At 35.7% G+C, this 24000-nt stretch overlaps 1 protein-coding gene across 2 annotated transcripts in view; it reads right to left on the minus strand.

The window, feature by feature from the left end:
- Positions 1-24000, minus strand: part of LOC106878966 (conserved oligomeric Golgi complex subunit 1) — a 266492-nt gene that overhangs the window by 242018 nt on the left and 474 nt on the right. For both annotated transcript variants that reach the window (XM_089363366.1, XM_089363367.1), the window contains exons 2-11: positions 21649-21733; positions 21269-21313; positions 19670-19736; positions 18424-18530; positions 17740-17809; positions 15789-15968; positions 14021-14062; positions 11886-11972; positions 8704-8854; positions 6582-6635 (exon numbers count right to left, since the gene is read on the minus strand). In XM_089363366.1, the coding sequence (XP_089219492.1) occupies positions 6582-6635; positions 8704-8854; positions 11886-11972; positions 14021-14062; positions 15789-15968; positions 17740-17809; positions 18424-18530; positions 19670-19736; positions 21269-21313; positions 21649-21733 (888 nt within the window). The remainder of the gene's footprint in view (positions 1-6581; positions 6636-8703; positions 8855-11885; positions 11973-14020; positions 14063-15788; positions 15969-17739; positions 17810-18423; positions 18531-19669; positions 19737-21268; positions 21314-21648; positions 21734-24000) is intronic.

The following is a 24000-nucleotide window of genomic DNA, read 5'->3' on the forward strand; positions in this document are numbered from 1 at the left end:
ATTGACTTACTCCCACCCCTGAACTTGCTGGCCTTGTGCAAAAATTTGAAACCATTACTATCATTATTATCAAGAGTCATTAGCACACCGAGGAAAATGCTTAGTGGTATTTTGTCCATCTTTACATTCTAAGTTCAAATTCTGCTGAAGTCGACTTTGCCTTTCATCATTTCAGGGTCGATAAATTAAGTACCAGTGAAGCATTGGGGTCAATGTAATAAACTAATCCCCTCCTCAAAACTTTATGCCTTTAGTAAAAAGGATTATTATTATTATTGTAATTACTATTAGGTTGGTGCATAATTATTGAGGCTTTTTTTCAACAAATTACATTCAACAAAAACATCTTTAAGTGACAGTTTGGCTGTCTGCTAAGCAAATGGGAAGCAGTAATTGAAGTAGATGGTGAATATGCTCCGGAATAATCATTTAAAGATGTTTTTGTTAACTGTTGATATTGTTTTTGTTGAATAAAATTTGTTGAGAAAAAGCCACAATAATTATGCATCAACCCAGTATTATTATTATAGATGTTGCAGAGACATAAATATACACACTCACACAGACATCCATCCATACATCCATTAATATTATTATTATTATTAAGGCAGCAAAGCTGGCAGAACCGTTAGCAGCATTTCATCCGTCTTTACATTCTGAGTTCAAATTCTGCTGAGTTTAATGTGCCTTTTATTTTGGGGAGTGGGGTGGGCTGATGAAATAAGCATCAATTGAGCACAGGGGTCGATGTAATTGACTAAGCACCCTCCCACAAAATTTCAGGCCTTGTATCTATAGAAGAAATTATTATTAAAGTGAGCAGGCACAGAATCCATTAGCATGCTGGAGAAAAGGCTTAGCAACATTTTGTCCATCATTAAGTTTTGAATTTAAATTCTGCTGAGATCAACTTTGCTTTTTATCCTCCTGGCGTTGATGAAATAAGTACCAGTCATGCACCAGGATCGATGAAATCAACTTCCCACCCTTCAAAATTGCTGGCCTTATGCCAAAATAAGAAAGGATTATTATCAAGAATGTGGTGGGGAGGAGTCTTTGGAAGGAGTTTTGATTAAATTCTAAGTAAAGCAATGTTTTAAAAATAATTAATTTCTCTTCAGATTGACCTCATCATTGTCATTTTAATGTCCAATTTCTCATTTATTAAGGTCAGTTTTCTACAGCCCCAATGTCCTCTTTTTGTCACCAATCCTGACAGGTTTCCAAGCAAGGTAATGTTTTTCCACAGCCAGTCATGTTTTCACAAAATAATAGAAATGAATGACATTGTTTCTATGAGAATGGCACTCATTTACAACTATCACATGATGCTCATACAAAGAGATATAAATATACACTCACTACAGACACCCATCCATCCATACATACATAAAGATTTAAAGGATGATGAACAAAACAAGATGCTTTCCTTGATACCAAGTAGGTGGTCGGTGAAAATTTATTCTAAATTAAAAAGAGAAAGAGAAGAACAAACGTACACACTACACACACACACACATACATACAAATATATATACATGGCAGTCTTCTTTTCAGTTTCTATCTACCTGCTGAAAACACTCACAAAGCTGCTTTCGGCAGCCTACATTTTATAACAGAAGTCGCTTGCCCCAGGTGCCCAGTAGTGGGACTGAACCAGAAGCCATGAAGCCAGGAAGCATACTTCTAAACCAAACAACCAAGCTTGCACCAATAAATATCAATTGGTGTCAAGGTACTAACAAAAAAAAAAACAAAAAAAAAATTCATTTTCTGTAATTCCAAGCAGGAAATGAAATGTATGTAGTTTAGAGTTTCATGAGATTTTTTAACTGGATTCAACCTCCAAAAAAAATATATTTTGTGTTTTTATCAATACTATAAAACAGATGTTTCAATCTATTCTTTTCATTGTGTGTGGCTCTATAGCAGCTCAGTAATTTTTTTCTAAATCTCCTCTGACCTAAACAGTTTTTCTTACATTTAGATATACATTGAATGTCATGTGCTTTCAATCTTCAAATTTTCTAAAATTAGAATTGAATTATTCTTCAAACCTTCAACACTGGTTCTTATAATACAAGCTGCTTCTTGTAAAGCAATCTAAATTAAAGCCTTCCATCAAAATTTTACATCAATTGGTTTTGATTATTTTACTTTTTTCAGCAGTCAAAACATGGCCATACTGGGGCACCACCTTGAGAGCTCTTAGTCAAATGAATCAACTTCATTGTTTTTTAAGCATGGTACTTATTCTATCAGTCTCTATTGCCAAACCACTAGGTTATGGGGACATAAACACACAGACATCAGTTGTGAAGAAATGGGGGGGGGGGGGGAACACAAAGACGCACCACACAAACACACATAAATACACAATGGGCTCCCTACATATTTTACTAAATTCATCATCATTCTGCTTACAATAATTCACAAGAAGCATGTGGGAAGCATTTTTCTAAGGGTTTGTGACAATCAATGCAATGACTAATTTCTGTCTATGTGTGTGTGTGTGTGTGTGTGTGTATAAAATATATATATATATATTCGCGGGAAGAACTATTCTAAGAGCGCGTTCTGCCTCATCTTCGAAACACCTAGATTAGAATAGAGGCAGCTGATGAAGGAAAAGTTCCATAAGTGGCTCGTCTGTTTTCCTTATGTGTTCATTCTGTTGTCCGTAAAAAAAGTCCGTTTTTGTGCTTTGGTCCCATTCCTTTTTTGACGTCCTGTACCCGGATATGCATCTATATATACATGTAGATGTAGGTATGTACATATATATATTATCTCTTCCCAAACTAACTCACACTTTTCTGTCATGAGCTATCACTTCCTTTCTGTTATCATACCTCACTCTCAACACCCTCTCACATCTACAACCGTTGTCCCTTCCACCATCTTTTCCCCCCGCTCGCTATATTCTTCCTTAGATATTCTCAGTTATTTGTGCAGTATTCTGTCAGGACAGTCATCAGAGATTTTAATTTACTGTGTACATATATACTAATTATTTTCTTGGTTTTCCTCATTCAACCGTGGCCATGCTGGGGCACCAACATTTTAAGGTTTCAGTTGATTACCGACCCCAGTACTTTTGTCTAGAACTTCTTTCGTCAATATCTATATATTCAATAACTAAGACCACTTTGAAGCATAGGGATGTAATGAAGATGGAATAAATACTTCAAGGTATCTTTGTCCAGTGACTCTGATTCAGCCATCCAATGCTGATGGACTGGTGTATATATACATATATATATATATATATATATACATATATATATATATATATATATATATATATATATATATATATATATATATATATATATATACACACATACACACACAAAATTAAATAAATGACAAAGAAACAAGAAATTATGCAATGAAATTCATTAGCTTACAGTTGTTTCTGCCATAAGATGCACATCATCTTATAGTAAAAATAGCCATAAGCTTACTAGATGATTTCCTGTTATTTATCTGATATCATATTACATTTTGTACTCAATTAATGCTTTATTCTGAAATGTATGTATATTGTATTCTAACACCACATTATTAGTCTCGCTATGCTTAAACAAAATATTAAAATATAATATATTTAGATACGTGTATATATACATATACTGAAATTAGGTAAACAGAAAAAAATTATAGAATATTGCTATATAGAGACACACAGAAAGAAAAGGCCACTAATTAAGATTACTTTTAGATAACAATAATTAGCTGATAATATAAGAATTGCCTGAATGTATTGAACCCACTAATTTTGATATCACAATATCCATGATTATGATCAGATTCTATTCTTTCTTTTTCTTCTCTCTCTCTTTCTATATATATATATATATATATATATATATAGTACAAATATATAAGAACCAAAAGACAGAGACAGGTAAGGGAAAAACAAACAAGGTGTATTAGTTTGACACTCAGGCAGAATGGAAAAGCCTTTGATGTTTCAAGCTTATGTTCTTTAACAGAAAAGAATGAGGAAAGAAAACAAAGAGAGAAAAAGCATGTCTGGATTAACAGTTTTACATGTCGATACATATATGTATCACCCACCATCCGAGCGTGATCGTGGCCAGGGCCGCTGCGTGGCCCTCGTGCCGGTGACGTGTAAGAAATACCATTCAAGCATGATCATTATCAGCGTTGCTTTCCTGGCACTTATGCTGGTTGTACGTGGAAAACACCATTTGAGCATGGCCATTGCCAGTACCTCCTGACTAGCTCGCGTGCCAGTGGCACGTAAAAGTACCACTCTCGGAGTGGTTGGCGTTAGGAAGGGAATCTAGCTGTAGAAACTCTGCCAGATCAGATTGGAGCCTGGTGCAGCCATCTGGCTCACTAGTCCCCACTCAAACAGTCCAACCCATGCCAGCATGGAAAGTGGACGTTAAACGATGATGATTTAATATCCACTTTCCATGCTTGCATTAATCAAATGAAATTTGTTGAGGCAGATTTTCTACCAATATCTAGACACCCTTCCTGTCACCATCTCTCACATATTTCCAAGCAAAATATTATTTCCCATGACCAGATACGTTTTCTGTGGAAGACTAGAATCAAAGATCATCACTTGTATCATGATGATGACGATGCTCTTTGAGAGATATCAGGTGATATCAAAACAAAGCTACATACAGTTAAACACACACACACATACATGTTTGAAGTGGGGTACAGATATTGTATATTGAGAAAAAAGAGGCAGTCAGAATTTTGGATAATCCTTTATTAGCACCTTCGACAAAGAAACAGGAAATTAAGCAATGAAATTCATTAGCTTACAGTTGTTTCTGCCATAAGATGCACAACATCTTATAGCAAAAATAGCCATAAGCTAACTACATGATTTCTTGTTATTTATCTGATATCATATTACACTTTGTACTCAACTAGTAATGCCTTATTCTGATTTTGATTTTTGTCTTGACGAGTTCATACACAAACGAAAGCACTAATAAGGGATTATCCAAAATTCCGACTGCCTTCTTTTTCTCAATATAAATATATATATACATATATAAAAGAAGGACCTAAATCCTCCAAAGGGATATTAAACATCCAAAACCACCGGTTCAATCCAAGTAAAGAATATATAAAAAACTATATATTCAATATTTGTATAATCAATAAACAAAATATAAAGAAAGGAAAAGATATAAACATAGATGATCCTTTAAAACAAAGTTAGTACAAATCCAATAAAGACTCTACAAGTTGTTTCCAAGCCTAATTAATACAAAAACAAAACATAAAATAATCCTTTTGAAATCACAAATTATGCTATTCTTCAGGAATTCTTTATTGGAATGAATGGGTTCAACCAACAAAAATATAAAGACCTTTACAATAGCCCGGAAAAGCACAAACCTTTCTGGGCTATTGTGTGTGTATATATATATATATATATATATATATTGTATATGTATATACGTGTGTGTTTGAGTGTGTAACCTATATAGATATTCTGGGCTATCGTAAAGGTCTTTATGTTTTTGTTGGTTGAACCCATTCATTCCAATACAGAACTCCTGAAGAATAGCATAATTTGTGATTTCAAAAGGATTATTTTTCATTTTATTTTGAATTAATTAGGCTTTGAAACAACTTGTAGAATCTGTATTGGATTTGTACCAATTTTGAATTAAAGGATCGTCTTTGCTTATATTTTTTCCTTTCCTTATACTTTATATATATATATATATAGTCTTTTATTTTTTTACTTATTTCAGTCATTTGATTGCAGCCATACTGGAGCATCGCCTTCAAGGGCATTTTTTTTACTCAAGAAATCAACTTTGACTTATTCTGTTGGTCTTTTTTGCCAAACTGATAAGTCATAGGGATGTAAACACACCAACATTGCTTGTCAAGCGACGGTGGTGAGGACAAATACAAACACATAACTATTTATATATATACAAGATGGGCTGCTTTCAGTTTCTGTCTACCAAATCCACTCACGATGCTTTGGTTGACTTGAGGCTATGTAGAAGACACTTGCCCAAGGTGCCGCACAGTGAGACTGAACCTGGAACCATGTGGTTGGGAAGCAAGCTTCTTATCACAAAACCACACTTGTGCCTATCTATACAGCGAGTCTAGTATTTATTCTGTTTCTTTTATTGAGCTGCTAAGTTACGGGAACATAAACACACCAACATTGGTTGTCAAGTGATGGCAGGATGACAAATACAGACACACACACATAAATATATACACACATATATATATATATATATATATATATATATGTACATACTACAGGCATCTTTCGCTTTGTCTACCAAATCTACCCACAAGGCTTTGGTCAACCCAAGGTCTATAGCATAAGGCACTTGTCCAAGGTGTTGTGCAGCAGAGTTGAACCCAAGACCACATGATTGAAAAGCCACACGTGAGACAAGCTTCCACAGACACTCAAAAATTACTTATGGACCCAAGGTTTCACAAGGATTCAACCACAGTGTTTTGGAATCAACTGCTCAACAACCATACATTCACGTCTGAATAATCTTCACTACGATTAACAATTGTAACATGTTACTTACTTTTCGGTGTAGTTTTAGTTACATGTTCCAAAATGCTGTATAATTTGAAAGATTCTGGAAAGAAATAAACAATAAAAACAGTATTTATAAATTTGGAATTTTATTCGTATTTATACTTCACAAATTTCTGAACTGAAAGAAATATAATGAAATTAAGTAATATATATATAAAAAAAAAAAGCTCTAAGGAAGATAATTCCAAGAAATTTCTTCAGAGTTGCCTCCCTTGCTAAATTAACTTTCTATTTTGTTATTTATTGTTTATATGCCTTTTCTATGGTCGCATGGATCATATGGAGTTGAGTGTTTTCGATGGCCGGATTCCCTTCCTGTCGCCAATCTGTTTTCAGATTGAACAGTCATATTTTTATGAATGACAATGCATAATGGTGACGCTACTTTAAAACTATCACATAATGTCATGGTTAAGAGAGTAACACATACACACTCACACATAAATGTGTGTGTAACCTATATAATAAATATATAAACGGAGTTAATTTTTATCTATTTTTCCATAGATTGAAAAAAAAAATGAACAACCTTAATCAGTTTTTAAATGATATTGGCATCTTCATGAATTTGACCGATCCCAGTGAAGCAGGCAGCCAGCCTATCTATATACTCAACAATTACAGAAAACTGGGGCTTCTGATTTGCATATCATAAGTGTGAACACTTTATTTAATATCAAAGACCTGTCAGCAGGGATCTCAGGTCACACAGCATCAAGTTATGATATAATATATGTAAATTATATAGTAGATGTAAATACAGTTAATTTAACCGTTTTTCTGTAAACTAAAAAAATGATGAGCAACCTTAATGGATTTTCAAATTTTACTGCATTCTTACCAGACATCTACATCAATTTGGTCAATTTCAGAGAAGCATGCAGCCAATCATCATCATTATCATCATCGTTTAACGTCCGTTTTCCATGCTGTCATGGGTTGGACAGTTTGACTTAGGAGTGGCAAGCCCGGAGGCTGCATCAGGCTGCAACCTGATCTGGCAAGGTTTCCACAGCCAGAGGTCCTTCCTTACACCAACAACTCTGAGAGTGTAGTGGGTGATTTTTACATGCCACCAGCACGGGAGCCAGTTAGGCAGCACTGGTATTGACCACACTTGAATGGTACTCTTTACATGCCACCAGCATGGGAGCCAGTCAGGCGGCGCTACACTTCATATAATCACCATATATATGTATGTATGTATATTTGTAAAGGTAAGATCCAAGTATCAAGGTGTAGGGAGATAGTAAGTTTCAAGTAGTCCATAGAAGGTATAAAAAACAACTTTCAGGAATAATAGTGGCTTATTGATGTAGAAGGTTGTAAATTTTTCCAATGTCAAAGTTCGATAAGCTGAAAAAATTCTTTTAAAGCTTATGGTTAGCAGCAAGGGTTGCTGTGTATGAGAACAGAAATCCAAAATCAAGGAATGGAGTAGATAAAATCCATATGTTTCACAGTGAGCAGAACTTCGGAAGTAGTATTTATCCAAATGCTACTCGTCAGGCGAACATCGTTTAACGTCCGCTTTCCATGCTAGCATGGGTTGGACAGTTTGACTGAGGACTGGTGAACCAGATGGCTGCATCAAGCTGCAATCTGATCTGGCAAGGTTTCTACAGCCAGAGGCCCTTCCTAACACCAACCACTCTGAGAGCGTAGTGGGTGCTTTTACCTGCCACCAGTACGAGGGCCAGTCAGGGGGTACTGGCAACGGCCACGCTCAAAATGGTGTCTTTTACGTGCCAGTAAGGCGACGCTGGTAACGATCACACTCAAATGGTGCTATTTACACGCCACTGGCATGGAAGCCAGACAGCTGCTCTGGCAATGATCACGCTTGGACAGTGCTGTTAGTGCTCCACTGGCACAGGTGCCAGTCATCGAATATATATATATATATATATATATATATATATAAGAAGAAACTTGTCAAAAGTGTCCTACAAGGACAATGTGCTTTACCACTGTGGTAGGTGCACCCATGCAAAACAATTCTCATAATGAAAATAAGCAATTACCTCACCATATTAGCATGGATCAATGAATATGAAACATAAAATAAGAAAAGAAAACAAGCTTATTTGTGAGAATTGCGGACTAACCTTCACCAGAAGCTGGAACCTCACTGTCTGAAGTGTAGAAGACTGTATATATCTGGTGCACTGTCTTTACAATTAGCTGAACCACAAGGCATATTTGTTGTTTGATACCAATACCTTGCTGGGAAACATGGAACAATTGCTGAACGGCATTCTGTGGGAGGAAGGGAAGGAAGAAAGGAAACCAGAACAGATATTAATTTAAAAAGACAAAATTGATTAAATAGCTTCCAAATTCAAAAACAAACAAAAAATTATATTCCTTTAAATCAGCCATATCCGACCAAAATATTCTACCTGTTTTATGTTCAAACCAGCCAGATCTGGCCTCTCACATCTACTCAGTGTCATTCTAAAACTATACAGTCAAATCATAAAAATCTCAAAGCTATGAGATAATGCATCATCATCATTATTTAACGTCCCCTTTCCATGCTAGCATGGGTTGGACAATTTGACTGGGGACTGGCGAACCAGATGGCTACACCAGACTCCAATCTGATCTGGCAGAGTTTTTACAGCTGGATGCCCTTCCTAACGCCAACCACTCCGAGAGTGTAGTGGGTGCTTTTTACGTGCCACGGGCACGAGGGCCAGTTCGGCGGTACTGGCAACGGCATGATTAATTCAAAACAATGTGAATAAATAAGCATTACATTTGACAGAAGAATCTGAATGCTAAGGGGTTAAATATTCATAATATGAATAAGGGGTAGTCTATTACATAGCATTTATAGAACTGTTTCTTATTCCCAGCCAAGTACAAGTGCTTAACCCATTAATGCAGTGTTTCTCAAAAGAGATGTCCCAGAGGCTGAGGGTTTGGGTTTCATGTGAAATAACAATAAGTTGATTAGATGCAAATGCATTTATGTATTTCTGAGCATAGTTTGTGCTTAATTCTACATTTATAATTGAATTATACATGCATGGCATATTCAAAAGACTTGTGCTTGAGGACTATAAAGAAGTCCTACATGAAAAAGGAATAAGGAATTGTAGAATCATTTGGTCTGATTAACCCTTTAGCTTTTAAACTGGCCATATCTGTTTTATGTTCATACTGACCAGATCAGATTTCTCACACCAACCCTACAATACCATTCTAAGAATTTAACAGTTATCTCATTGAAATCTCACAGCCACAAGATAATGCCTGATTAATTCAAAACAATGTAAATAAATAAGCATTACATTTGACAGAATAATGTGAATGCTAAAGGGTTAAGGTCTTGATTTTAAATCATGACCATCTGACCAGCTTATAAGCAAAGAGTACATGAACAGCCACAGGGAAGGCAGAAGAGAGGTCAGGGGGCATGTGTCATTGCGACACATTGTTGCATCTACCATTTGCTCAGGCTGTACCAGGCAACTCTCAGAGCAGTGCCCCAACTAGTCCCCATCTCTATGAGACACTTCCCCATTCACTTTGATCATGTGACATGTGGCTGACCAGCACATCCTGTACAAGAAAGAGGACACATCCAAGTTTCTGAGTTGTAGGTTGGATACAAAATGCGACCGACAGTAACTCATAATACATCGCTGCATCCACCATTCGCTTCGGTTGTCATGGGAAACCCTCAGAGCAGTGCCCCAATCGGTCCTCCTCTCTATAAGATACTTCCTCATCCACCATGACCATGTGTTATGTGGCTGACCAACATGAGTTGCCACTCCAGCTGGATCCTCAGAGAAGACAACATGATATGCAGGATCCAACTCAGAAAATCAAGCAGCATGACCAGACAGCCTGAGCTGGAGCTCTCAAACCATACAAGTAACAGGACACATCCCAGTTTCTGGGTATAGATGTTGGATCATCATCAACATCATCATCATCACCATCATTAATATCCACTTCCCATGCTGGCATGGGTTGGACGGTTTAACATGGAGCTGGATAACAGCGAGCTGTCCAGACTCCAACTGTCTGTTGTGGAAATCCAGCAAAGTGTCCCTTGGTAGCAGAAGAGATGATGCCCTAAGAATAGCTGGAGGTGGGATACTGAAGCAGAGCTGAGAATGGAGAGTAACAGAAAAAAAAAACTCTCAGAGTTAAAAACAGTGGAGAAAAGTTATCAATAGCCTTTTTTTTTTCTTTTTCTTTTACTTGTTTCAGTCATTTGACTGCTGCCATGCTGGAGCACCACCTTTAGTCGAATCAAATCGACCCCAAGATTTATTCTTTGTAAGCCTAGTACTTATTCTATCAGTCTCTTTTGCCGAACCACTAAGTTAAGGGGACCTAAACACACCAGCATTGGTTGTCAAGCGATGTTGGAGGGACAAACACAGATACACAACATATACACACACATACATATATATATATATATATATATATATATACATACATATATACAACGGGCTTCTTTCAGTTTCCATCTACCAAATCCACTCATAAGGCTTTGGTCGGCCCGAGGCTAAAGTAGAAGACACTTGCCCAAGGTGCCATGCAGTGGGACTGAACCTGGAACCATGTGGTTGGTAAACAAGCTACTTACCACAGCCACTCAATAAAGAGAGAAGTGCTTCAGAAAGTGATCAATATTATAAAATTTAAGTAAATACTGTGCAACATAGCAAAATTGTCCTTTTTATGAATGGGTAAAACAAAGATGATCATGATTTTGAAGATCTCAACGAGGTTATTCCCTGTGGCTAAACAGTAACAAACCAAACCACAGACATTTCAAGCTTACATCTTTGGGAGGAAACCTAAAAGATTGCTCCATCCTTAAACTTTTAGTATTCAGATTATTTTGTCAACAGTAAGGTTTATTTATTCACAGCTTCAAGATTTTGATGATGTGATCGTATACTTTTAGAATGACACTGTAAGGTTGGTGTGATAGGCCAGATCTGGCCTGTTTGAAAATAAAGCGTATAGAATATTTGGGTTGGACGTTGACAGTTTAAATGCTAATGGGTTAAAATAGCACCAAACCATACAGTTTCAGAACAGAATAAGCTGGTGAACTAAAATCAATAAACAAAGCATTAGATTTTGAAAATTTACAAAATATTTTAGGATATTTACTAAGGTTTTATTAGGATTAAAAAAGTAATCTTGTTAAATCTCATCTAAAAATATGACATGTTATCTAGCAAGTAGAAACAATAATAAAAGCAAACAGTTTCCTATGAAAAATGAAATGCCAACTAGTTTATATACTCACAGTTCTAGCCAAAAGGAATTCATTAAAAACTTGTCGTGGAGTACAATCTTCCAGTAAGAGGATAGAGCAGAGTGCATTTGCGATTTGCTAAAAAACAAAAAAATAGTATATATAAATATATGTATATATATGTGTCTGTGTGTGAGTGTAATACTCATGTGTGCAGGATTGGTCTGCAAGAGCCTTGTGTCAGTGCCATGTAAAAAGACCACTTGTGCCAGTGCCACATTAAAGCACCCAGCACCATCTGTAAAGTGGTTGACGTTAGGAAGCACATCCTACCATAGAAACCAAGCCAAATCAGACTGGAACCTAGTGCATCTCCTCCGGTTTGCCAGCTCTGGTCAAACCATCCACCCATGTCAGCATGGACAACAGACATTAGGGAATGACAATGATGATGGTGATTTATGTATCTTATTTCTTTATTGCCAACAAGGGGCTAAACATAGAGGGGACAAACAAGGACAGACAAAGGGATTAAGTCGATTACATCGACTCCAGTGCGTAACTGGTACTTAATTTGTCTACCCCGAAAGGATGAAAGGCAAAGTCGACCTCGGCGGAATTTGAACTCAGAACGTAAAGACGGACAAAATACTGCTAAGCATTTCGCCCAGCGTGCTAACGTTTCTGCCAGCTCGCTGCCTTTTGGTGATCTATGTATCTAGCCAGCTATATCATCCTCATCATCATTGTTTTAATAGCCACTTTTCCATTCTGACGAAAGTCAAACTAAATTTTGAGTCTTTCTCTCTGTATGAGGGACATTATGATGTACAAAGTTAAGGTGGTGAGCTAGCAGAACCATTAGCAAGCAAGGCAAAATGCTTAGTGGCATTTCATCTGTCTTTACATTCCAGGTTCAAATTCCATTGAGGTCGACTTTGCTTTCATCCTTCTGGGGGTTGATAAATTAAGTACCAGTTGAGTACTGGGGTCGATGTAATCAACTTAACCCCTCCCGCAAAATTTCAGACTTTGTACTTATAGCAGAAAGGATTATATTGTACAAAGTTTCCATTCTGTGTTTTTCAAGATTTGAGAGAGATTTGGTTGCTATTACTAGCAAGCTGTGCAACCATTAACAGGCTTCTTCATTAGCCTGAAAAAAAATTACAGATGATGACAATGATGATGAATACGACGATGATCACCATGATGATGATGATGATGATGACGATGATGATGGTGATAATGATTTATTACTACTGCTACAGCATGCAGTCAACCACAGTAATTATAATCACCTGACTTAACCTTAGAAAAAAATAATTAGTGAAAACATCGTTATTATATTTGATGATTTTAATGCAAATATTATTTGTTTTGTTTTGTTTACAGAATGAATATTAATATTCTTCAAAATGATAAGTGAATGATATATTGTTAAAGGATTTAATATTATTAAACATATCAATGATGATGAATTAATATTGTTCATCTTCATTAATATGTTTTATTTAAAAAGATGACCGTTAATAAATTCAATAATTTACATCTTTTGTTTCAGACACTCGACTGTGGCCATGCTGGGGCATTACCTTGTTGAATTTTAATCAAATGAATCAACCCAAGTATTTACTGTTTTTTAAATTTGATACTTATTCCATCAGACCCTTTTACCAAACTGCTGAATTATGAGAACATAAACACACCAGCACCAGTTGTCAAGTGGTGGTGGGACACACACACACATATATATATATATATATATATATATATATATGGCAGGCTTCTTTCAGTTTCCACCTACCAAATACACTCACAAGGCATTGGTCGACCTGAGGTTATAGTAGAAGATGCTTGTCAAAGGTGCCACGCAGTGTGACTGAACCCAGAACCATGTGGTTTGGAAGCAAACAGCATAAATATTCCATATACAATAAACAGTAAAGTAAATGGCATAGTAAGCCATATTCTACAGGGTGTCCACAAGGTCTGGCTACATGGAGTAAATAAAATCATAACATAAAGAATTGAATATAAGAAATAATAATTTCTGAAAGTATGTGTTAATCCCCATATACCCAGACTTTGTGGACACCCTGTATATTATCGCTGACTTTTGATGCATTGTCTAACATAAGAATCTAATGATGATTCAAAATAGCAAAGAACATGGATATACTTACTTGGTCTGTTGCATTCACTTCTCTTAACAGTTTGCGACATCCCTAAGCAAATAAATACAGAAATGTAATTTAACAAGAATTTAACATTATCAGGCAATGATTAAAAGATGCAAAAGAATTAAGTTGCATACAGATATGAATAAGTAGGGAAGGCCTGTGCACACAATAGGTTACCATGAGCAGATATTTAAGAGGAATGTCTTTTGGAGACCAGCATATTAGTATAACATAAACCAGGTGGTATATGATCATTCTACCACAGAAGGTGCCTGAGGTAAATATGAGAGACTCTTGTACATGAAGGACCCTGTATATCAGTGGTTCTTAACCTTTTTATATAGAGCACCCCCTTTTAAGTAGTTGCTGTCTAGTGCCCACCTAAGTGGCAAGTGAAGTGTCATGACAAAACCAACTTAATATGGATGATAATTTATAAAATTAGAATGAATTGTATAACCTTTTAACAGTGAAATGATAAAAAAATTAATACACACCGTGACCTTTGGCGATTTGTTGTGTTTGGGAAGATTCATCAAGCCAAGTGAAATCATAGTCGTGGCCAGTGTCATGGCACATAAAAACACCTGTGCCAGTGACATGTAAACAGCACCCATTACACTCTCGGAATGGTTGGCATTAGGAAGGGGCACCCAGCTGTAGAAACCAAGCCAAATCAGACTGGAACCTAGTGTAGCTCTCCAGCTTACCAGTTCCAGTCAAACTGTCTAACCCATGCCAGCATCAAAAGTGGACTCAAAATAATGATGATGATGATTTGGTGACAGACAAAAGGTGTAAATTTACTTTATACATTGAAGTTAATGACTTACCTGTGCCTGATGAAATCTCTTTTTATTTTAATAATCATTACCAGTTTTATCATGTATAATTACTATTATATGTAAAATTGAGCATGTTAATTATGTTACTCCACTTCCCCCTAAAGTCTAACACCCACTTTCACATGCCCAGTATTGGGGACAATACTGCCCATTATTTACATTATTTACATTTGACGGATATGTGTCCTCATCTTGTTTGCTGCTAACACAACGTTTCGGCTGATATACCCTCCAGCCTTCATCAAATGTCTTGGGGAAATTTCGAACCTGGGTTTTCATTCCTAAGGTATTTTTCGATGTTATTATTATTATTATTATCATTATTATTAGTGTTCAGGTCACTGCTTGGAATCGAACTCGGAATCTTGGGGTTAGTAGCCCGCGCTCTTAACCACTACACTATGTGCAGAGAATTGTAATACTGCCCATATTGAGAACTTCTACTCTATATGGTCACACAAGTTAGAAATAGCAACTACATCTTCCTCATTACTATCGCAAAAGCTAAATTGGACAATGTGGTCACTAATATACAAAAAGGTAGGGAAGTCACAACTGGCACATGCCTGATCATAGGTGCGCTCAATCGTAGTTGACCTGAGGCTAAAATATAATAACAGTAGCAGCAATGTTAGGTTATTCTATAGCTGAAGGAACTCTACTGTGCTAAATCTTCAGTACCTCACAGAAATTCAGCTGAGCATCATCATCATCATCATCATCATCATCATTTAACGTCCATTTTTCATGCTGGCATGGGTTGGATGGCTTGCCAGGAGCTGGCAAGCCAGAGGACTGCACTACGCTCTGCTTTCTGTATGGCATCAGCAGTACATATTTTTATACTTTTTGTTAGTTTTATTTGTTTTTGGTTTCATTTAGTCTTTGAGGGGGTATTTGTTAAAAACAATAATTTTTGTTTTTACCTGAAGAATAGTAGCTTTGAAGTGACTGATGGCAGTCCACTGTCGACTGAGTACAGGGAAACAAGACAATATGCTGGCAGAACATTGGGCCTCTAACTGCAATCCAGTGTGAACGTGACGTGATAACAAGAAGGCCTGAGCAGCAAGAAGGAATTCCTGGCTGTCTACAGCACTCCACATCTAAGAATAACAAAGATGAAGTTATTAAAAAGTATTTAAAAAAAAAAAAAGAAACATACAATTTTTCATGTAAATATTGATTTCTTGCATTGCCAGAAGACCGCAAATCTTAGAGAATAAACTGACAACAATAGAAATGTTAGCATGCTGGGCAAAATGCTTAGAGGTATTTCATTTGGGATCTATTTTAAAACGGGGGCCACATTTTTCATTAATGTTTTACGTAGTGTTTTTGGTACGGAAAGACTTTCAAACTTCGTATACTTATCTATTTTGTGTTATAGAACAGAAAAATATTTTTGTATTCGAATTTATTTCATGTAAAAAATTGTCTTATTTCGATAATTTCAACCAATCACTGACAAGTATTCAGTTGTTTACATTTACTCCTTTGGCTGATTAAGCGGTGTAAAGCGTATTTAATCTCCATACCTTCGTTTTATTTGCTTTTTTTTCATTTTAAATTTGCTTTAACCCTAACCCTAGGGTTAGGGTTAGGGTTAATTGTTTCAGAATCGTTTGTTTATGTAGTCGGCACTTAATGTATATCAGCTGAATGGACGTCAGTGATTGGTTGAAATTACAGAAATACGACAACTTTAACATGGAATAACTTATGGATTTCTTTTTTTTTTAAGAAGACTAAGAGAAAAAGATGTTTTATATGACACATTCTACCAGTGTTCCAAGTTTCAAAGTGTTTCGTTAATGAAAAATGTGGCCCCCGTTTTAAAAAAGATCCTTCATTTGTCCTTATGTTCTGAGTTCAAATTCCACTAAGGTCAATTTTACCTTTCATCCTTTCAGAGTTGATAAAATAAGTACCAGTTGAGTAGTGGGGTAGATGTAATTGACTTACCCCTACCCACAGACTTGATGGCCTTGTACCAAAATTTGAAACCAATATTTTCAATTGTATTTATTTTATCAACCCCCACCCAATAAGAATGAAAGGCAAAGTTGACTTGGATAGGATTTTCACTATAAATGTAAAGAGATGTGGCTAAATACCTCAGTGTATTAGGTTCAATACACTATCAATCCTACCAATACTTTAATTCTCTTCCCAGCTGTTGTTTTATATTTTAAAAATTATTCAATTCAGGAGGCACGACTTCTAAATCCATGCGATTTTAACCCTTTAATAGTCAGATCATTCTGTTGAATGAAATATTTGTTTATTCACATTGTTTTGAATTTATCATCTATTATCTTGTGGCTTCGATATTTCAATGATGTGATTGTTTATTTTAAGAATGACATTATAGGATAAGTGTGAGAAGCTGGATCTGGCCAGTTTAAGCATCTAATAACCCAATGATATGTCATTTCTACTCCTCTGATAAGATTTTGCCCAATAAAATGTTTTAATTACCGGAATTTAACTCTTTGGCCAAAATCGAAACAACTGAAAGAGAATATGTTGAATTTTTGCAGTTAATAAATTATATTAATGCTACATCTCCATTTTCTGAATTTTAAGTGTGTGTGTGTGTGTGTGTGTGTGTGTGTGTGTGTGTGTGTGCACTTGTGTCTTTGTGTCTGTCCCACCACATCACCATTGACAACCTGTGTTGGTGTGTTTACGCTGCCAAAACTTAGCAGTTCAGCAAAAAAGAAAACTGATAGAATAAGTACTAGGCTTAAGAAATAAGTCTTGGGGTTAATTTGTTCAACTTAAACTCCTTCAAGGTGGTGCTCCAGCATGGCCACAGTCAAATGACTGAAACAAGTAAAAGAAAAAGAATAAAAGCATTAGAATCGTACAAACCTTTTCAGGCATATCAAGAAGCAACTTGATTTGTGAAGCTACACTGTAGAAGTGGTTTTCTGTTTGTTTTCTGAAAGTGAGAGAGAGAGATGTTATCAATATAGAACTTCTAATGAAATGCAATGTTTTACTTAATTTTGAAAAAGTAGTCAAAAACTTTTAGGCGTTTAGTAAAACAACTATAATTTTCTTCTTTATTAACTGGTGTTTGGAAAATAATTCACCAGCATGGCTGCTGTTTATATCAAGTTGGACAATTATATGGAAGCCTTCTGATTCAATCAGAGCCAATCTGGGATAAAGTAAAAATTATATGAAATGTGCACTTATTGCAATAATTCAGCCTAGATGTAGCAATCTAACAATCTCAACTCACAGTAATTGTTAATGCAGAAACACCAAAAATTAGCTTAGCTGAAACCAACAAGTGCTTATATAAAATTAAAGCAAAAAGGATTTAATTTATGAATGAACACGTTAAATAGAAGGGTCTGTAGCAGAACCACAGAAGGTAGTTTCAAGTGAGTTTGTACACAGGTCAGCTGGAAAGTTCATGCAAGATTTCACTTTGGCCCATCCTCATATCAAAACGTTTAAATTCATATTACAAATAATAAAAGGCAGGTGATGCAGCTAACTGTCAATAACAGTTAATATTGCAGACGAAAACTTAACAAAACTGACCTGCTTTTGTCAGCTAAAGGTCGATGGATGTAAGAAGTTCCTTTTGCAAGATGGTTCTGTTTTAATTGTTTGCAGAGTTCTTCAATTTTTGAGATTGAGTTCATTACCTGTAAGGATAACAGAACAAAATTTTAAAATACTTTCTACAAAAATCCATTCATCAGCATTTTTACATTATTTTATCCAAGTTTGCATGTTGGGATGGATTTACTCTAGCACAACATTTCATTCTTTGAGGGATCCTTTTAATCAACTGCATTATCAATCCTTAGACTAGCATCCATGTCTAAGTTGGGTTTTTCTGTTTCACAGGTTTAATTCTTCTTGGACTGCTTGACATATTCTCACCCAATGTCATCTGCCATACTGCAACACAAGTCTGTACCAGATTAGTCTTCTCACTTGCATACTGCATCTGGTTTTTCTCTCAGTTAATTTGTACTGCATGATTCATTTGTACTAACATTACACAACCAGTGAAGCATGCTCAGCTCACTTTTATGCACGCCTTCCCAAATCCAACATCTTCAATGCCTATGATTTGTAATCAAGCAACATTACAATTTGTATACAAGGATCATACAATCTACACTTAACTTAGATAGAAAATACTATACATATACCATGGTCTCCATTCAGTTTCCATCTACCAAATCCACTCACAAGGCTTTGGTCAAGCTGGGGGCTATTGTAGAAGACACTTGTCCAAAGTTCTGCATGGTATGACTGAACCCAGAACCATATGGTTGTGAAGCAAGCTTCTGAACCACACAGACAGCCTATCTAATTTTTAAAGATTGTAGTGTATGATATGCAGGCAGTATGGCTGCTGTTTATATCAAGTTGGACAATTATATGGAAGCCTTCCAGCTCAATCAGAGCCAATCTCGGATAAAGTAAAAATTATATGAAATGTGCAATAATTGCAATAATTCATGACTACATTATCTCTCAGCCTAGATGTAGCAATCTAACAGTCTCAACTCACAGCAATTGTTAATGCAGAAATACCAAAAATTAGCTTAGCTGGAACCAACAAAAGGTTTACACAAACCAATGGAGAAAAGGGAGAGAGACTCTATAGAGTCACTCACCTCACTAGAAATAGCAGCAAAATTTCCTTCAAATCACAGATTGTAAAATGTGATTCTGAATGACCATGGTTTGAACAGCTTTAATTCTAGCTCTGTGCAACCACGGTTGATCTGGAGTTATACAATAACAAAAACAACAACAAAATACTTACATTCTGGGAACTTTTCTTCATGTCTGTGATGGTATCAGCAGCTTCAATTAAATCTCTGTATCTTTCTCTGCAAATAAAAGAGAAAATCATTTGCTGTTTAACATAAGTCAGACACATGAAGTCTTACTTCTTATTGTTTGTTAAACTGAATTGTATTTAAATAACAAAAAAAAAAAAAATTACCATCACTGTTTATTCTTTTTGCTTGGTCTGGAGAAAGAGATACTATTGTCTGTGATCTATACAAAGACTCCTAGACTTGTAAGATTGACACCATTAATATTCCTCTTGAACCTCTGCAAGTCAACGCTTGCCAGAAAAGATATGAGCCAACATTGAAAAGAAAGGAACAGAGAGAGATTTGTGCAGAGCCTGGTAGAACGGGACATGAGAAGTTTAAGAAAATCAAGAATACATGAGTAGGGGTGACATGAGCATAGCCTGCCTAAAGGAGCAGAGGCCATTATACTAGTGGTTGGAAAACCAGAGAAAGGAGACAGCTGTTTCTTGCTTGATCCAACACTGAATTGCTCATGGGTACTTTCAGGGTGCAAGATTTTCAGAGGACCTTGCTAACATGCAGTATGAGGGTAATCTTAGGATAGTTGTATGTTTTCTTTAATTAATCTCTTAATAATTTCTGCATGCATTTATATATATATAATATATATGAGCAATCCTAATCTTGTGTGCTCATAAGTGCTGGTGCACCTGTACCAATGCCACATAAACACACCTCTGTTGGTGCTGCATAGAAGCACCCAATACACTTTGTAAAGTAGTTGGCATTAGGAAGGGCATCTAGCTGTAGAAATCATGCCAAGACAGCTATGAAGCCAGGGCAGCTCTTCAGCTGGCCAGCTCCTGTCAAACCATCCAACCCATGCCAGCATGGAAAATGTATGTTAATGATGATGATGATAATATATATATCATCATTTAACGTCAGCTTTCCATGCTAGCATTGGTTATATATATATATATATATATATATATATATATATATATATATATATATATATATAATAATATTAGGGACAAAATCCAAAGTTACAGGTAAAAACTCAATTAAAATCAATTTATAAAAAATCAAAATTAAATAGTTTTAGGGAAAATAACCAAGTTTCAAGAACTCATCGATGAAAATCCACTATCACATATAGAAAAATTAACAATTAAAAGCACAATAAATGAGTATAATATAAAACAAAGTAAATATGTGATAGTGGATTTTCATCGATGAGTTCTTGAAACTTGGTTATTTTCCTAAAACTATATATTTTATATATATATATATATATATATATATATATATATGTATGTATATATATAGGCAGTATCAAAGCATCAGAAAAATGCTTTTCTTGCTGTTGTGTGATAAAAATGCCCATACATCATGAAATAAATTAAAATTCAACAGTTTTGTCCTATTAAATGGTGCTTACACATTGGATAATGTAATCCTGGATACACTATGCTTGCAAATAAAAAAATCATCGGATGGTCGAAGATAAAATATTTTGGACCATAGATCCACTCAGTCACAGCTGACCCAGGGCTATGCAACAACATATAATGAAGAAATAAGGCAATGCTTACCCAACCATGACACGCAGTTCTTCCTTCTTACGTTCTATATCCAGTCTGAAAGTCAAAGTAAAAAAGAAAGACATTATATATTTGTAAGAGGAAAACTTTATATCATAGCAGAGAACATTATACTATTAATGGTATAAGACATCAATGGTCATCAATGTATTTCATTTTGTACACTAAAGAACCCTCTGAAGACTGCTTCAACAATGATTACCATGGATGATGACACCAAAAGACATGTTGGTTAACATGATGGCTTTGTGACATACTTGGAGGCTTTGGATATGGCAGATGACATGGAAAGGTTATAAGAAATGTGAACTGGTAGGATCTTTTAAGAGAAACAATGAAAGGATAATGCAGTGTCAGCTCGAGAAACTTACCGATTCTTCTTCTCTATTTCACGTATTTCTTGAATTGTGAATTTTTCAAACATCAAATTTGTATCCATTTCATGAAGGGGAAGATCTGAATATACAATAAGATTAGGTGTAATGATAATATGATGATACCATAAAAATAATATGAGGATATTATACAATTTTTACAATAGTATAATGTAATATGAAGATGAAATGAGCGTCATCATATCATGATGATGTGAAGAGGAGATGACATGACAATCACATGATCATTAGATTATAATGAGATGATAGTGAGTGATGACATAAGGACAAATCAAAGACATACAGATGACATGATAAAGATATGATGATGAGAAAACAATCATATAATGATGACATGAAGAGGAGATGAAATAAAGATGACACAGTTGGTACTGGCATTGCTGTACCAAATCATTCAGTCTCAAGTTCAGTCCCACAAAGCAGCACCTTGAGCAAGTGTATTTTGTAGCTCTGGGCTGACCAAAGCCTTGTGTGTGGATTTGGTAAAGAGAAACTGAAAGAAGCATACTGTGTGTGTATGTGTCCTACCCCTTCCCTCCTCCTCTCTATCTGTGAGGTAGTTAGCATTAGGAGGGGCATATATATATATATATATATATATATATATATATATATATATATATATATACACACATATATACCACTGGTTAAGTCGTTTCATCTTACATCATTACTGATGATACATCAGTCTTTCTAAAATATTAAATAAATATTAGATACAGTATTAATTTACGTCACCTGGCAAAACAGTAATAACGTTCATACTATACTGTACTGTTAGTTCCCGGTTGTATCGATTGGTTACATTCATATTCGTCTCCAAGAAACAAGTAAAAAAGCAACAAAAACATGTAATCTGTACAGCATATCTGGTCTTCCTTGGGAGAAACAAGCTTGGTCATGGGAAATATTGCTTGGAAATAGGTGAGAGTTCTCAACAAGAAAGACATCAGGCCATAGAAAATTTACCTGACCAAAGTCTGTTTGACCCATGTAAGCATGGAAAAGTGAAGATGACATTGTTACATGTCAACAACATGAAGCTGACAACATGAGGATGACATATGACATAATTATGATATGATGATGAGACCACACTAAAAAACAGGGAGTTGACACAATGATAATGTGACACTGACACTATAATGTCATGGCAATGACAAAACACCATGAAAGTAATATGAAGCAATAAAAGTAAATAAAATGTTTCTGTTACTTTCAGTTTTTCTTCTAGTTTTAATTTAATTTTCCAAAGTTTTAATTAATACCTTAACAGCTTTATATCTATCTTATAATGACAAGTTATTCAAAAATTTGAATACTTGCTTAATGGCCAAGCAGTTGTTCTGCTATGGATACTGAAGTATCAGAGGAAGTAGAATGGTCCTTTGTCAGCCAAGCTAACTGGGGTAAACAGAGTTATGTGCCTTGGCCCAGGACAAATCGCTGTAGTCATATAGTTATGGTCAGGAGATGAGGCCTAAATACAGGTAGATAGATAGGGTTATTTGTGGATCAAATGTCTTAATATGAATTCTGACCCAATTGCCAATATAGCACACAAATGACATAACCATCCACATACACAATGACAACACAACTGAAAAATACATCAACAGACACGACACATCATCAACAAGCACATAGGCGAAATCACAATCGAAGCAGACGATAGGACCACGAATACAAACAGCATAACAACCAACAGACAACACAACTATCAACATACAAACAACATAACTTCAAAACATCGACAACACAACCACCGACATATCGATGACACAGTTATTTAGACGACATACAGTGACTGTCAACGATATCGACCTCACTCGTCTAGGATTGAAAACGTCCATAGTGGGCAGCGCCTGTCCCCGTGTGAATATTGACAAACGGCATAGCTAAGCAACCGACGACAATAATTAGACTCGATATGAGACAACATTTATTATATTGTTCAAACAAGAAGCAAAAATCATAAATGCAGATAGGCCGCTTGAGTGGTATTTATAAGTGTGAGTCTTATGGCAGTGATTAACTTCATAAACCACCACTGTATAATAAAAGAAATAGAAGAGTAATACACAAGCCAAGAAGGAAAACAAAAGACTCTACTCTGTTACTCCACCTTCCAGAAATAGCAGCCCAAACTACTTCGAATCACACTCTATTGGCTTTAAAATTAGGACACTTTAGACAGTGCAACTCTAGATAGCTCTAAAATTTCCAAGAGACCCACAGCAACAATAGCTCTGGGTATAGTTGGCCTGTCTACTCAGTCAGGGCTGACAGAGAGGAGGGAGATTTAAATAACAATTGGAGTAATCCAGG

The sequence above is a fragment of the Octopus bimaculoides genome, chromosome 15, assembly GCF_046866305.1.
Source record: "Octopus bimaculoides isolate indiv1 chromosome 15, ASM4686630v1, whole genome shotgun sequence".
NCBI classification, from domain to species: domain Eukaryota; kingdom Metazoa; phylum Mollusca; class Cephalopoda; order Octopoda; family Octopodidae; genus Octopus; species Octopus bimaculoides.